At 56.0% G+C, this 14,907-nt stretch overlaps 1 protein-coding gene across 4 annotated transcripts in view; it reads right to left on the bottom strand.

Moving 5' to 3' along the window:
- Window positions 1-14,216, bottom strand: part of PRDM11 (PR/SET domain 11) — an 84,212-nt gene extending 69,996 nt beyond the window's left edge. Inside the window, exon 1 of one of the 4 annotated variants that reach the window (XM_059140534.1) lies at window positions 13,825-14,216. Coding sequence is in view for 3 of the 4 variants with exons in the window: in XM_059140519.1 (XP_058996502.1) it covers window positions 7,596-7,886 (291 nt within the window). In the remaining variant the exon portion in view is untranslated. Of the gene's footprint in view, window positions 1-7,595; window positions 7,896-13,824 lie in introns of those variants that run through there. The other 3 variants (XM_059140519.1, XM_059140541.1, XM_059140542.1) reach the window with 3 other exon arrangements.
- Window positions 14,217-14,907: the final 691 nt, after the last annotated feature.

The following is a 14,907-nucleotide window of genomic DNA, read 5'->3' as shown; positions in this document are numbered from 1 at the left end:
CATGGACTCACTTTCCAGGGCTGTCCTCCAAGGCCCAGAGAGGGGAAAGGGCTTACTCAAGGCTACACAGCAAACCTGTAGAGCCTGAGTTGGAATTGCATCTCCTGAGTCCCACTACAGGGAGCCTGCCATCAAAACTATTTATAAAGACAGCAAATCTGAGTGGAAGGGGTTCCCCAACTAGGGGGACAGCTGAGGCGGGAGTCATCCCAGAGACCTCCCGGGGCCCCGTGATCTGGTTATGTCTAATACCCACCGCACTTTTGGAACCCACAGGACACACGTGAGCACTTGGAGTGGGGCTCCTTAGAAGGTCGTTGTTGGGAGCAGACCGGAATCCCACTCTAGGCCTGTGGGAACCTGCAAATTCCCTCACCTCCTGAGCCTGGATGAGAAACGGACTTGGGAAATTGACAAGAAAACACGTTTGTTTTCCCACAGGCCGCGAGTGCTCAATAGGAATGCAAGTGTCCCTCACGGTCACAGTCACAGTGCTCACCCTCAGTCCTCTGGCCCCTAGCTGGGCCCAGAGGAGGCCCGAGGCCAGCCATGGGAACATCCCACAGCCACCCATGCAGAAAAAAACTCACCTCTGCCCCCTGGGGCAGGCAGCCGACCGCCAGTGCGGTAGCTCAGAGCAGCACTACTCACTCATGGGACAGGGTTCTGAGCAGCTCAGTGGCAGCGGAACCCCATGTGTCCCCAGTGGGACCCGAGCTTGCCATGGCCCAAGCCCTGAGCTCGTCAGTACTTTGCATTATCAAAACTAAGTGGCCCCTTCCCAGCAATGCTGGGAAAAGCCACCTTTGATTTCACTTCACTGCCATCCAGAAAGACGCGGTTGCTTATTCACTCAACATGTGTATACTGAGCACCGGCCCGTGGGTCAGGCACTGCCAGGAAGACAGGTATGATTTGTCCTGGGTGTGGGGAGGATCCTCCTGGTCCTAAGAAGCACTGGAATGGTTCACACACAACCTTGGGGGTCACACCGCTGGGATTCAAATACCAGTGTCATCCCCATTAGGACTCTGGGGAGTCACTTAGCCTGTCTGTGCCTCAGTTTCCTCAGCTGTAAATGGAGAATAATAATGGTATCCACTTCATGAGTTTATTCTGAAGATTAAGTGAAATGTTACGGGTCTAGCACCAGACACATAGTAAATGTTCAATTAATATGAAGTTATTATTGACCCAGGACCCAAGACCACATTCCCTTGACCCCAACAGCCATGCTCGTAACTCAGAGCTGGGCCAGCTCAAGGTCTTTGGTGTGACTCAATGGTGTGACTGGTAAGGGTTCTATATCTGGAATCAGGAAGTGGGGGTCTGAGCTTCCCCTCTGCCAACTGCTGGCTCACAGCAGCCCCTGCCCTCTCTGAGCCTTGCTCTCTCCAGTCTTAAAAAGGGCCCAAGGATGGCTGAGCTCCTGCTTCCCTGGGAGGAGCACCCCGAGTCCCGAGGGTCACTGCAGTCTTCTGTCTGCCACATTCTGTCCCCCACTTACCTCGGGCCACCAAGAGGGTTTGTGGCCAGAGCTAGGGAAGAGCAAGGCCCTGGGCCAGCTACGGTGCTTCTCCTTTCTCGGGAAATAATCCCAGCCCTCTGAGCTCACCGACCACACAGGCTGCCGATCGGTGGGTCACCTTCCGCCAACACCCTCGCATTCGGTGGCCTCATGACAAAGAGCTGGACACGAAGCCAGAGAGCCTGGGTATAGTCTCAACACCACTGGCGCCCCACTGTGGGGCTCTGGGAAAGTCACTCCACGGCTCTGAGCCTCAGTGTGTGCATCTGTGAAAGGGCCTCAGCCAGGCTGCCCGTTTCACAGGGTGGCTGTGATGAGCGAGCTGGCGGGACGGTGGCATGAGAAGTGGTTTAGAACCTGCAGGGTGGGGAGGAGGGGAGGAAAGAGCAAAAGACCATCCTGTCCAGCACTAAACATACCATCACGGGCAGAGACTCGCCTCCCGAGCAGAAAGGCAAACCCAAACCAGGGCCAGTGTGGCCCAGAGGGGCCCCAGGCCTCTCCAGGGAGAGGCTGGCCCCAAGCTGCTTTCTTCTCCTGCCCACCCTGCGGGCCGAGGGAGATCAAATCCCCGGCCACAACGGGCTCCATTGAGAGCTGGTAAATCTGCCCGAGGTGTGGGGTTACGTTACCCAGGCTCCCGGCCGCCGCCGCCAAGCGAAGGGTCAGGCTGACCTCCTTCCCTCCCTGTAGGTCCTAGTCCAGGACCTGCTGGGCGAGCCAGGAAGGATTCCAATCACCCGCCTCATTCCCAGGCAGGCCCCTCCTCTGGGAAATCAGGGAGCGGACAGTGGGATGAAACCGTTGCTGGGGCCACAGCCATCCCAGGCTGCCCACAGGAGACCCAGGGCCCCTGCCTGCAGAGTGGGGGCGGGGGGAGGGGGCTGCAGCTAACACAGACCAGAGACCCCAGGACAGAGTATTACTGGGATTTGACGAAGTGCCTGGCACAGCATTCTTCACGCTGCACGTGTTCCCTTCCTCCGTCCTCACGGCGGCTCTGTGACAGAGACACTATTGTCCTCTCCATTTTACAGAGGCTGAAACTGAGGCACACAGAGGTCGAGGTTAAGGAGATTTCCCAGAAACAACCTGGACTTGAACAACCTGGTCAAGTGACCCCAGAGTCCACTTACCACGACAGGCGCTCAAGAGAGGGGTCACTCCAGAACATGCCCTTTGAGTGAGGGTAGAAGCACCCAGGTGTGAAGGAGAAAAGTCTCCAGGGGCTGTGGCTACTATTTCCAGCCGTCTGGGGACTGCCTGGGGACAGGGGAGAGGCCTTTCTCTTTGCTTCTAAAGAAGAGACCCAGGAATAGTTGGGGCCCTACAGGGAGACATTTGGTTCCATGCAGAGAAGTCTCCATGGACGGCTTTTAAATATCGTGCAACCATTTTTTTAAAATGCCACAGGCTCGCATTCCCAGCAGTAGCTACTCTAGAGAGAACAGAGAGAGAGAAGGAAAGAGAGAGAAAGAAAGAAAGAAAGAGAATTATGACAGCTTGCTATGTAAAACCATGACTACAATTCCTAGCTTCAATGTTAAGTGAGAAAAGCATTTACAGCATGATCTGTAACCATTTGTTTAAACACACACACACACACACACATGCGTGCTGGCATGGCATATCTCCCTGTAGGTTCTGTGAGTGGATGTATAGAGAAATATCTAGAAGGACATACACCAAAGTAATAACAGTGACAATTAACCCTGCAGAGGAGGCCGGAATATTGTGGTAATGAAGGAAGACGATATTTAGCTTTTTAAATAATATTTGATTTTAGTACAACAAAAATGTATTTGTATATTTCTTACCTAATTAAAAACTTAGTAAAACACCATAAAAAAGACACAGTGGGCTGCCTTGGAATGAGTGAGCTACGGGTCCCTGGAGGTATGCAAGCATCTGCACTGGGGCGGAGGGATTCAAAAGAATTTGAAGAACACAGGGGCCAGGTGGGTTCGCTGGCCCTTCTGAGCCTCAGAGGCTTATCAGGCGAGTAGGAGCAACGGCCACATTCTCCCTGCATCAAGAGTGGCTTTAAGGAAGCGCTTAGCATTCTGACCTGGAGCAGGGAAGGCTGCGGGCCCTTACAGTGACTTGGGCAAGGACGCACAGGCCAGTTTCTCCCTCTCCCCTTCCCCCCAGTGACTCCTAGCGCCAGCCCTTCAGTTCCAGCAGGCCCCCAGCCCCTGGTCAGCAGGCCCAGCTGCTGTGTGGGATACTTTATTAGCCTCAGGCTCCAAGGGTCAGGGTTGTGTCTCTGGACCTCATAGTGGGGACAAGAGTTCAGGAAGGAAGAAGCAGAAGAAATGCTCCCAAGGTTGATTGCTCCAGTGACACTGAGTCCCAGCTGTGACCGTGGCCACACGGTGAGCCCCAGTCCCCAACAAGGTCATAGCCCTGGCCCGTGAGAATCCAATAAGCAAAGGTTGATGAGCCCTTACCTTACCTGGCAAGACAGCAATGGGGTCAAGAAAAGAGCCAAGAGATACGGGTTGGAGTCCCAGCACCTGCCCCTGACTTCTCATAAGACCTTGACAAAGTCACTGAACCCTGGGTGCCTCAACCTTTCCAACGCCAAAATGGGCAGACAGTATCTAACTCCCAAGTCTGCCACGTTAGACCACACGCGATGTCATCCACAGAGCCTCTCTGTGGACTCCCACAAAATGTGAGGCCCCCATCCGTACCACGGACATGGCACTGAGAAAAGGAGGGGGCCACAACTGAGCTCCAAAAGCAGTTAGACCTGCTGCAGGTCCGGGGGCCTGGGGCAGCTGGAAAGGGGTCCATTTGTGGCCCCAGGCGGGGACCAGGAAGCAGCAGGCAGAGGGATTCTCCAGAGGAGACAGGAGTGAGTCTGAAAGAGCAGTGGAGCCTTTCTTGGCCACTGTCCTGGGCCGAGGGCCAGGGTGTTCAGGAGGGCAGGGAGCCACTGCCAGGTGCCAAGGAAGAGTACAGTTTCTACCTGAAACTGGGGGCGGGGACCCTGGGAGCCAGGCCAGAGAGTCCTTGCCTCACAGGTAGCCAGGAACTGGGGCAGAGGCAAGCGACAGATCCACACAGGGGAATCAGGAAGAGGAAGAGCCATGCTCGGTCCAGAGAAGCCCACGACAGGCAGCAGGGAGCTCAAGAGCCGGACCTGCCCCTTGGTCCTGGGCACAGCCCCAGAGGATCCGAACCGGGATACAAGTGGCACCAGGCCACACAGAACAGGTTCGAGGTGTCCTGTGCAGGGAGAGGGGCCCCTGAGAAGCAAGGAGGTCCTGCCTGCTGCTCACAGGGAAAGCACCAGCTCTGGGAAAGGCAGGCAGCAGCACGAAGTCTGAGCTAGGAGGCTTAGCGGGTCTGGGGCGCCCTCACCCCACCTCAGGGAGACCCATGGGCTATGACTGAGTCCAGCGTGGGGCCAGCCCAAGGCAGAAAGCCAGGGAGGTCCGAGGACACAAGCCTCGTGCCTCCAAGCACAAGCCAGGCCACCATCAAAACCCGAGCCCCTCAGTGACTCCTGGTCCTGAAGCCGGCAGCCAGACGGGCTACAAATGCCTCCCAGCCCATCCCGCAGGATCCTGGGCAGCTGGACTCCCCACCGAAGGGCAGCCAGACAGTCCCGCCTGCTGTGTGGGGCCCAGCTGATGGGGAGCCGCGGGGAGGGAACGGGAGGCCGGGCCACTGGGAACAGGGGCCCCCGCCCGAGGAGAAGGGTGTAGGTGGGGCTGTGCAGGCCGTCCTTCTTTGGAGACCTGTGGCCACAGGCAGGCCCAGACACACCAGGGGCTGTTCCCAGCAGCCCCAGATGGGAAGGGTGGGCTCCTCTCCTCCCCAGACTGCACCATGGCAGCAGCTCCCCATCTGCTCACCTGAGCTGGCCCGGGACGAGATGTGAACTGTCCCCCTTGACCACGCGTTCACTCCTCTGGCCACAAATGCAGGCTTTAGCCCTGACCCTGACCCGACAGACAGTTCGAGCCGGAGGCCACTTCAGGCGGCTGTCCACGGATCACCTCCTATTCAGACCCCACACCAGCACATACCAGGCCCCAGGCCTGGCCAAGCCCCCACCTCAGCCTCAGAGCTCAGCCTTCCCGCCTCCTGCCCACACTCCCTGGCATGGCTCTGGACTTCTCAGGGCAGCTGGCACACCCCCTTTGACAGCTCACAGCACTGGTAGCATCAGGCAGGGGATAAAAGAACTCTGCCATGGCCAGCCAACCACACCACAGGTCAACGCACTGACCAGGACGACAGCCTGGGAAGGCCCGCTGCTCACATGGCCGAGAACTGCCCCCCTGTCCAGCCAGGACTGACTCGGGGGCCGCCGGGCATCAGCAGAACCTTGGGGCTGGCTGTCTCCGAAGGAACAAGGATAGGCCCGCTCTCCAGCAACTTATCGCACCGGCACCAAGAAACAGCCTTCCGGAAGGGAGAAGACAGAAAGGAAAACACCACCTGGATGGCCTCTGCAGTGACTTAAAGCACATCCTCAGCTCTGACTCTATCTCCCACCTCCAGAACACCCTAAACTCAGTTTTGTTAAGTCCAGCCTCAGCCTGGCATTCAAGGCCCTCAAAGTCTGGCCCTAGCCTCCCTCTCCAGGGCCATCTCCTCTACTTGTTCTCCAAACACCCCAGACCACTCGCCCTTCCCTGAACTGCCCTATCCTCATGTTGTCTGCCTTTGCACATACTGTTCCCGGTGCCTAAAATGTCCTGCCCTCTTCCTCCACCTGGCGGACTTCCACTCGTCCTTCTAGGTCCAGCTCCCTGCCTCTTCCTCCGGGAAGCGTAACAGGCTCTCCCTCTCCCATCGCTGGTGGCAGAATGACTTGCTCCCCTCCCCATCACATCCACGAGCAAGTAGGACACTTCCTACCTTCAATCACAGTTAGGATCTGGGCCAGAGCTGCTCACACTATTTGGGGAGAGTTTTCCAATCTGTTGCCAACTGATGCTTTTGTAAATTACAATTTTTTAAAAAATGAGGCAGCAATGGTCAAGTTGCAATAGGAGTTTTTTGACACTTACTTTCAATGTTGTAACTATCTCGCATGCAGATCAGTAACACCCCGCTTACAGGTGAGCGGGGGTCTGCAGACCACCCTTTTCTGGGTACAGGACCCATCAAATCACGTGTTTATGTTTGGCCCTCCAGAGCCCAAGAGGGGCACTCCATGAACATCTGTTGACCCAAATATGGGATGGGAAGGTCCCAACAACCCAGTAACATGGGCAGCACCTGTGCTGGGCCACCCTACCCTTTTCTCAGGTGAGCACACAGATGCCACAGCTGGCCCACGCTGTACTTTCTCGGGACCACCTGGCATCAGGTGCTTGGAGCCTACAAGTCCCCCAGATGCCCCTCCTACCTTCCCTCCCAGCATACCCTCCAACCACAGTTCCCACGCAGTGGAGGAGAGCTCAGACTCAGGAATCAGAGAGACATGGGTTCAGGTCCTAGCTCTGCCTTTCATAGCTGTGTGGCCTTGGGTAAGTCATTTCAATTCTCTGGGCCTCACTTTCTCCTCTGTAAATGAAGGCTAATGACACCAGCGGGATGGGGCAATGTGCTGGGACCCATCCACACTCATAAGCTTCATTCAAGTTTGGCTATTACTGATGTTTCTAAAGGCCTGGCTCACCTAGCCCAAAACTTGGCCTTGTGTCCTCCCTTTCTGTTTTTCCTCCACCCAAGACCCAAAGTCTTATTTGGGGGGGCTGGGGGGAGGTAAATTCTTCCCTGGCTGCTAAGTTTGCTGATTTCCTTTGCAGATTTCACCCCCCTGGCCCTCCCTACCCCGGTCTAAGTGCCCCGCCCCTGGCCCCAGGACACCTTGAGCCTCTGACCTCTTCACCTCCTCTCTAAATACCAGCCCTCTGGATGGTCCAGCTTTTCCTCTGCGGTACAGCTGTCTAAAGAGGTATCTTACACCACCCTGGGAAAAGGCCGCCCTGTTTGGGTTGGGGCACGGAAGGGCTAGGCTAAAAGATCAGGGACAGGCCCCCGGCTTGCAAAAGCCCCCCCCCCCACCTCCACCCACCCTCCAGAGCCCACCTCCCTGTACCTTGGGCCATGACAATGCTGAGTCCACCCGGGCTGGCTCCCAGTCAGCCGCCCCCACGAAAGGCTCACTCCCTGCTGGGGCTGAGGGTCCAGTGGGCTGTTCCCCAGGCCCGTCGGCCAGCCCAGAGCCTCCCAAGCCGGCCATCTCCATCCCCCGAGCATCGGGCAGCAGGATCCCTTCCCGGCCCTCACCCCTTTCCCTCTGGGAAAGTGGGAGATAGTGGGAGAAGCCACTCTGGGAAAGCTGACACTGTGGGGGTGGTTCCATATTTACTTGCTTGGTGACGTCCATACCAGCCCAGCTCGGTGCCCAGGTCAAGTTGCTCGCCTTGTCTGCTGGTCCCACTCTGGCCCCCAGCCCCACCATGAGCCAGAGAAGGCCCGCTGGCCACTCTCCCCTCCCCCTTCCCCCAGGTCCTCATGCACATGACCCGGGTCTGCTGCCTCTGTCCCCTTAGGATGGGGTGAGCTGCTGTCACAGCAGAGTCAAGCCGTACCCCCCCACACACAGCCACTCCTTCTGGAAAGCAGGGCACAGAGCCTGGGCCAAAAGCTCTCAGAATTCCCCATCTTACTCTGATGATTGCAGGAGGACAGTGGGTGCAGAGGAAGGGGTCCTAGATTTGGGATTTAGCTTGGTCACTCCCTAAACAGTACAACCTCTGGCATGCCACTTTCTCTCTGGGATCCCCCATCTTCTCAGCTCTAAAATGGGGTTCATGAGAGCCAGCCCATGGGCCTCAGGGGCCATTGACAGGGGATCTGGAAAAAGATGAGTTGGGAGGAGTCCCCATTGGCCTTACAGGTCGGGTTGGGGGGGTTAGAGAGAGTGGTGGAAGGGAAAGTTCTAGAAGGCACTGAAGGCTGGAGGCCCAGGTGTGGCTTTGCATAAAGGGTCCCTGCCCCTTAGCACTCACCAGGGATCTGAGGCTGATGCTAGGGAGCAGGACAGTCAGCAGCTGTCTGCCCCCTCCCCTCTCCCCGCCTCCTTCAGCCCATGTCATTTCATTGGAGACTCTTGGTCTGTCCAAATGTGCCTGCAAGTTCTCACCCATGAGGTTCCCAGGTGGGGAGAAGGGCCTGTAACCAGCTGTGTAAACCAAGGGCTTATAAATCAAATCCCACATTTAAAGCACCCAGGAGACCTGCTGGGAATCGTTAACTACCACAGGTAGGCCACCCCTGAGGCTACATTTATAAATGTGGGTTTCTCGGGTGACTGGAAAGATTAGATTATAGCTGGGTGATCTGGAGCTAGTCACTTAACCTCTCTGAACTTGCTTGAGCTTCCCATCCATAAATGGATATAGAAGGGACCTCAGGGGGCACAATATGTGTTCCTCTTAAATCTAGTCATGAGGACAGGGAGGAAAAAAATTTTGTCCAAAGAATGTGGCCCTGGACTGATCCTATAGTCTCCACTTATAGGGAGGGAAACTGAACTACTTGAGTTTCTCCAAGCCCTTCTGTGTGTCTAGGCCTTTGCACAAGCCATACCCCACATAAGAATGCCTCGCCCCTCTCTACTATCTCCTCAATCCTTCGAAACCCAGCTCGAAGGCCACCTCCTCCTCCAGGAAGCTTCCCTTGACCTAGAGTCGGAGGCCATCTGCCTTACATCCTTGTACTAGAATCTTTAACTGCCTGGTTAATTGCTCACCTCCCACGCTGGTCCATAAGTTCTACAGGAGCAGAGACTGGGTTCCCCTTGCACCCCCAAGCCTAGCACAGTACCTGGCCCAGGGATGGCCCATGGGCCCTGATCACCTGATGAAGAAAGGAAGAACTAGAGGCAGCCCCAGGCCTCCCCTTTTACAGAGCCCTGGCCAAGGACACCACCACGAGTGTGGCTGCACCACGCGAACACCGGGCTTTCCAACACAGATACAAATCTGCAATAGGAAACAGGCTTTTTAAAAATAACAGCACATTTTTTTCTTTTTTCTTCATTGTTTTTTTCCCCCCTTTCTGCACGGCTTATTTTTCCGGCGCAGCCCCTGGGCCAGCTGTGGGGAAGCCTCTCCCAGGCCCCACTCTGAGAACATGGGGCTGTGGGGCCTCCAAGGATTCTCGGGCTCCAGCAGGGGTGGAGATGTACCAGATGGTTCCAGACCAGTCCTGGCAGCAAGACCACCAAGCAGCTCTGGGCCAGAAACCAGTTTGCACAAACCCTAAGGGTAGGTGGGTGTCACCTCCTGGGAATTTACCCCCCTAGAAGGGTTTTATAAACCCATGTGACATTTCCAAAGGGGTATCTCCTCGGTGGGTCTGGGGTTCTCTGTCTTCATTCTAAGAGGGCATCCTCAAGGAGGTGGCATCAGAATGCCAGGGTTCCAATAGTGGCCATATCCCTGTGTAACCCTGGATCTTTTACACCATCTTCTGGGCCCTCAGTTTACCCATTTGTGAAATGGCAATAATAACACATACCTTGTGGAGTGGCTTTCTACATAGAGACATGCCTAGGACCCTCAAGAGCCCTCAATAAACATTCACTCCTTTGCCATCATTATTTTCATCACCCCTGGATCTCCTACCCTGTGGCCCCATCACCTTATCATATACTCTCTAGATCAGCAGAAGCCTCAGGGTTTGTTAAATCCCACACTCTTGCCCTCCCGGGTGTCCTCTCAGACCTCCCAGAAATGTGGTCCTTATGGGGCGCGGCCTCCTGTAAGTGTGGGGAGCTTGGTACCTATACCCTACAGACCAGTTTGTCCACCACACCTGATGCCTCCTTCCAGCGGGACCCACCTGCCCTGACACCCAGGAAACAGGGTTCATTTACCCTGTCTCTCGCCCCCGGCACCCAGTGAACCTGCAGTCAATGCTCAGGGAATCTTCAGAAGCAGCCCTTGTGTGCAGACCCTGGAAATAGAGCAGCAAACCCAGGCACTGCCCCCGCAGAGCTCCCAGTCTGATGAAAGGCGGAGACCAGAATCAGTAATCACACCCACAACTATAAAATTGCTACAGAGATGAGTGCTGCAAAGGAGAGGTACATGGGGTCATGAGAGGCTGTCATGGAGGGCTCCATCTAATCAGGGAGGGCTTCCCTGAAGAGGTGAAGTGGAAGCTGAAAGATGGATGAGGAAGCCTAAGCAGGGGGAATGCGGTGCATGGTCAGGGCTGACAGGACAATGCGCCATGTCAGGGGGAACATAGCGAATGGAGGGATGCAAAACGGTGTCCCCACAGGGTCTGGAAGGCAGCTAAATGATTTCTAGCTTTCTCCTAACAGCATTGGGAGTCCCTGAAAGTTTTCCAGGCAGGGGTTGATAGACTCACATTTGTTTGTCCAAAGGGTCACCCTGGCTGCTAATGGTGAGCCTTCCCGAGTCCCGAGACAAGTGTGTATGTACTTGTCTCAGCCTGGAATGTTCCTCTAGTCCTTGTATCGGTCAGTTCAGGCTAGGTTATGCTGTAGTAACAAACAACCCCCAAATCTCAGTGGTTGCAAACAACAAAGGTTTAGTTATCATTCAAGCTGCATGTCCATCGTGGGACATTGTCAAGGGGATCTGTGCCACACAGCCACCCAGGGACACAGACTAGCAAAGGCAGCCGCTGTCCCACCTGCCGCTACCTGCCATGTCACAGGGAAAGAACACTCTGGAGGCTTGTGCACTGGCCACTAGATGCTTTGGCCCAACCTGATTTGTGTCACTGAAGCTCACAACTCACCCACCAGCCACACGGCCCCACCCAAGCACAAGGGTCCCCAGATTCAATCCTTCCCTGTGCCTGGGTGAACTGGAAATGTTTAGGGGTTAGTATCAAGAACTACCCAGACACTCTCCTGCTCCACCTTGCCCTTACCAGTCTCAACTCATTCATTAGATCATAAGCAGTCCAGTATTCCAGAAGAAGGGCAGGGCACATGCAGGAGAGAACTAAACTTGGAGCGCAGGGAGATCTCGGGGGAGGGTGTGAGGTGAGGCTGAGGAAGGGGCAGGGGACAGATCACTCCAGAGCTTTTAGGTCATGGGGGTGATTTGGTTCTTTATCCCAAAAGCTGAGAAGACTCTTCTGAGTTTTAAGCAAGAAACAGGAGGCCTGATGTGAGCTTTTTCGGAACGGATCACTCTGATTGTGAGGTGGAGACTGGCAAGGAGGGGAAGCTGCAGGTAGACAGTTCGGAGGCTCAGAATATTTCCTGAGGATGGACAGGAGGCAAGGGACGGCCTTGGATGCTGTGCGTCGGTCATGACTATGATAGAGCCAAGGGGATGGGCCAACGAGGCAGCTGAATAAACGTGTGACTCCTGACTCCTAGTCCGATGGTCTTTACTTCCTTCACACTTGCCAGTGACCTAGAACCAGGGAAACCCCATCTCCACATCCAAGACTCCAAGAGGAAAGATTCAAATGACAGAAGTCTTACTGACACCAAAGAAAACAAATTTATGAAACACATCAATCCAAGGGGTCTGGAGGACAGAACTCTAACTCATGTCAATGCTGGACAGAAGTGATGGTTGTGATGGCTGATCGGGGCTCTTGGGACAAGGGAGGGGGAACCCCTTGTCTTTGAGAATGTCATTAGGAAAGAGAACTAGCCCGTGCCCCAGCTGCTCCTTGGAGGCCCTGTCTGGAATCGGATGGTCTTGGGCTGGGCAATTCTGATGGTCCCAGGATAGTAGGTTCCACAATAATCCCAGATAGAGAAAACACTTCTCGAATCATGTGTGGAGCACAGACTAGGCATTTTATCTCTATCACCTTTAATCTCACAACTGCCTTGCCACACAGGTTCTGTTGGCTCCATTTTCAGGATGGAGAAGCAAGGTTCAGAGAGATCAAAGGTAACCGTGCCAAATCCAAAGTCATACAGTTATAACACAGTGGTGGGGGAAGGACTCCCAACAGAGAACCACTTTCCTTAAACTCAAGCAATCATATGGGACTCTTCCCAGCAGGTTCTTAGACATTTGGCCACACAGAACTCTGCCCACCTCTCAGAGAGCTGGTGGGTGAAGACCATGCCCCCACCCCACAGGTAAGGACACCACAGCCTGTTAGAGACTCAGACCCAGGACCCCACCTCCCTAACAGCTCCCTTCCTCTCAAGGGTACTGTGGACAAAGGCCAGCTTGGGTGCCACTGGCATATGGCACCACGGAAAATTCTTTTGCCCCAGCCCAGACAAACCCCCCTAAGTTTATAGGGTTTCCAGGCATCAAGAGCAATCTCTCATTATTGCCTCCTGTCCCTGCGCACAAAGAACTGGGTGTGTTTCCTCTCAGCCACTCTAAATTATATACCACAGCCTTTCCCCACATGAAGCCAACATCTACGAAGAAAGATTGAACATTATTCTTTCCTAAGTCCCAGCCCATCCCAGGGGTCAAACCCCTCCCGCCCAACCCAGTTCAAGACAGAAGCAACTTTTCAACCAGCATCGCCCAACGCTCAATCAATGTGTATGCTCTTTGCGGCGACTTGCTTAGGGCGTGCTGGCCTTGACCGCAGAAAGGTCACTGGCCGTCAAGTTTCTGCAGTTCCTGCAGAAGAGAGCACCTTGGGGACTGCGAGTGGGGGATGGAGGCTACGCTCCAGAGAGATTTCCCGAAGAGTCTACACGGCAACTAAGACTTAAAATATATTAAAGAAACGGCCCCTGGCTCGGCCACCTCCGGCGGGAAGTCGCCGCGGGCGGCGTTGGAAGAGGCCCCACCGCCTCCAGAAGGGCCCGAGCCCCCGACATCAGCCCCAGGCAGCGAGCCGAAAGTGCCCCCAGAACTAGGCCAGCGGCCGCAGAGAGCCCTCCAGCATTCCGCGCTCCGCCCCGCCCCTGTCACCGCGTTCTCATTCCGAACGTTCGGCCCGGGCCGCCGCTCCCATTGGTCGGCGGCCACGTCCGTCAGCGGGCGGAACGTCGGCGCAGAGAAAAGGCTACATTGTAACAAGGCGAGTGAGCGAGGAGCGAGCGGGGAGGAAGGAGGCGGAGGGGCGGCCCCCGAATCCCGCAGCGGCGGCGGCGGCGGCGGCGGCGGCGGCAGCTACCTGCCGAGGGTTAACCCACCGCGGGGCCGGGACGAACCGCCCCCCCAAGCCCGCGCCCGCGCCGCCCCGGGCCCCCCGCTCCGCCCGCGCCGGCCCCCGGCTGCCCGCGCCCCCCGCAGCCGCTCGCAGCCCCTGCACCCGCGGCCCCCGCGCTCGCTGGCAAACTGCCGAGCGCTTTCCGAAGCCATTTTCAATGGCCACATTGGCTACCGGGGCTGACTCACCTTCCCGGGAATGCTGCGGCAGCCGCGGGGCCCGGGCGACGCGGGCGGCCCGGCGGGCGGCTCGGCGGAGGCGGCGCGGCCCCGGCTGGCGGCCCCCGCGGCGGGAGCGGCCGCGCTGCGGGCGCGCTGGTCCCCGGCGAGGCAAAGTTTCAGCGCCAGCCTCGGCGCGGCGGCGGCGGCGGCGGCGACTCGCTGCTGCTCTCCTCCCCTGCTTTGACCACCATCTTATTAGTACAGGAAATGACATGGAAAACGGAAGAAAGCGGCGTTTGGGGCAGACGCGGACCCCCCAATTCAGGGGCCGGAGCCGGGACTCACCAGCCGCGTCCCAACCCGGCCCCGGAGAAAACTCCCGGGGCCCCCTCGGCCCCCGCCCCGCGCGCTGCCCGGAGGGGGGAACCTAGCTCCTCGAACCCAAAAGGAGAGGGCGAGTTTTATAATCCTGCCCGCGGAGAAATCGAGAAAAAAATAAATGAAAAAAGAAAAGGTTAAAAGAACTTTCGAACTGGGACACTTTTTTTTTTTTTTTTATCGGAATTAAAAGTTCTAAAATTTTAAAAAAGTCATTCCGTGGGGGGGCTCCCTGGCTCCCCGGCCCCGTTGCTGCCCATTTTGAACCAGATGGGGGGGGATCAAAGCGTTTATAATTTTAACCCTTTCGAGACACTCCCCCCCCCGCCCCCGTCACGCGCAGCAGGGCCCCTTCTGGTCCCTTTTAACCCTTTGAACACCCAGCAGTTTGGAGATACAAACTAAAGTTGTAAAACATAGGAGACCCGCGGCAAGCTGAGGGTAAGGGACGTAAGGGTTCGCTCGTAATGTTAACCGGTTCGGTGGGGCTGTGGTTTTAAGTCGGGCACCGCACGTGTTCTTCAAGTGGAAATTCGTTACAAGGGTTTGAGATTCTGAGAACCCGGCCGGCGGGTCCCTGGCTGATTTGGAAAAGACGTTGATTGAAGCCTCCCTCCGTTGCTCGGTTTCTCAGTTTCTCCATCTGTGAATGGGATTCAATATCCCAGAAAGACAAGGTAGCCAGGAAAAGGTGGGGCGGAATTTTCATAAAGACAAAGTGTTGAAAAGTCT

Source organism: Mustela lutreola, chromosome 1, assembly GCF_030435805.1.
Source record: "Mustela lutreola isolate mMusLut2 chromosome 1, mMusLut2.pri, whole genome shotgun sequence".
NCBI classification, from domain to species: Eukaryota; Metazoa; Chordata; class Mammalia; order Carnivora; family Mustelidae; genus Mustela; species Mustela lutreola.
Note: the sequence above shows the minus strand (reverse complement) of the source record. Positions and strands in the feature narration are given on the sequence as shown.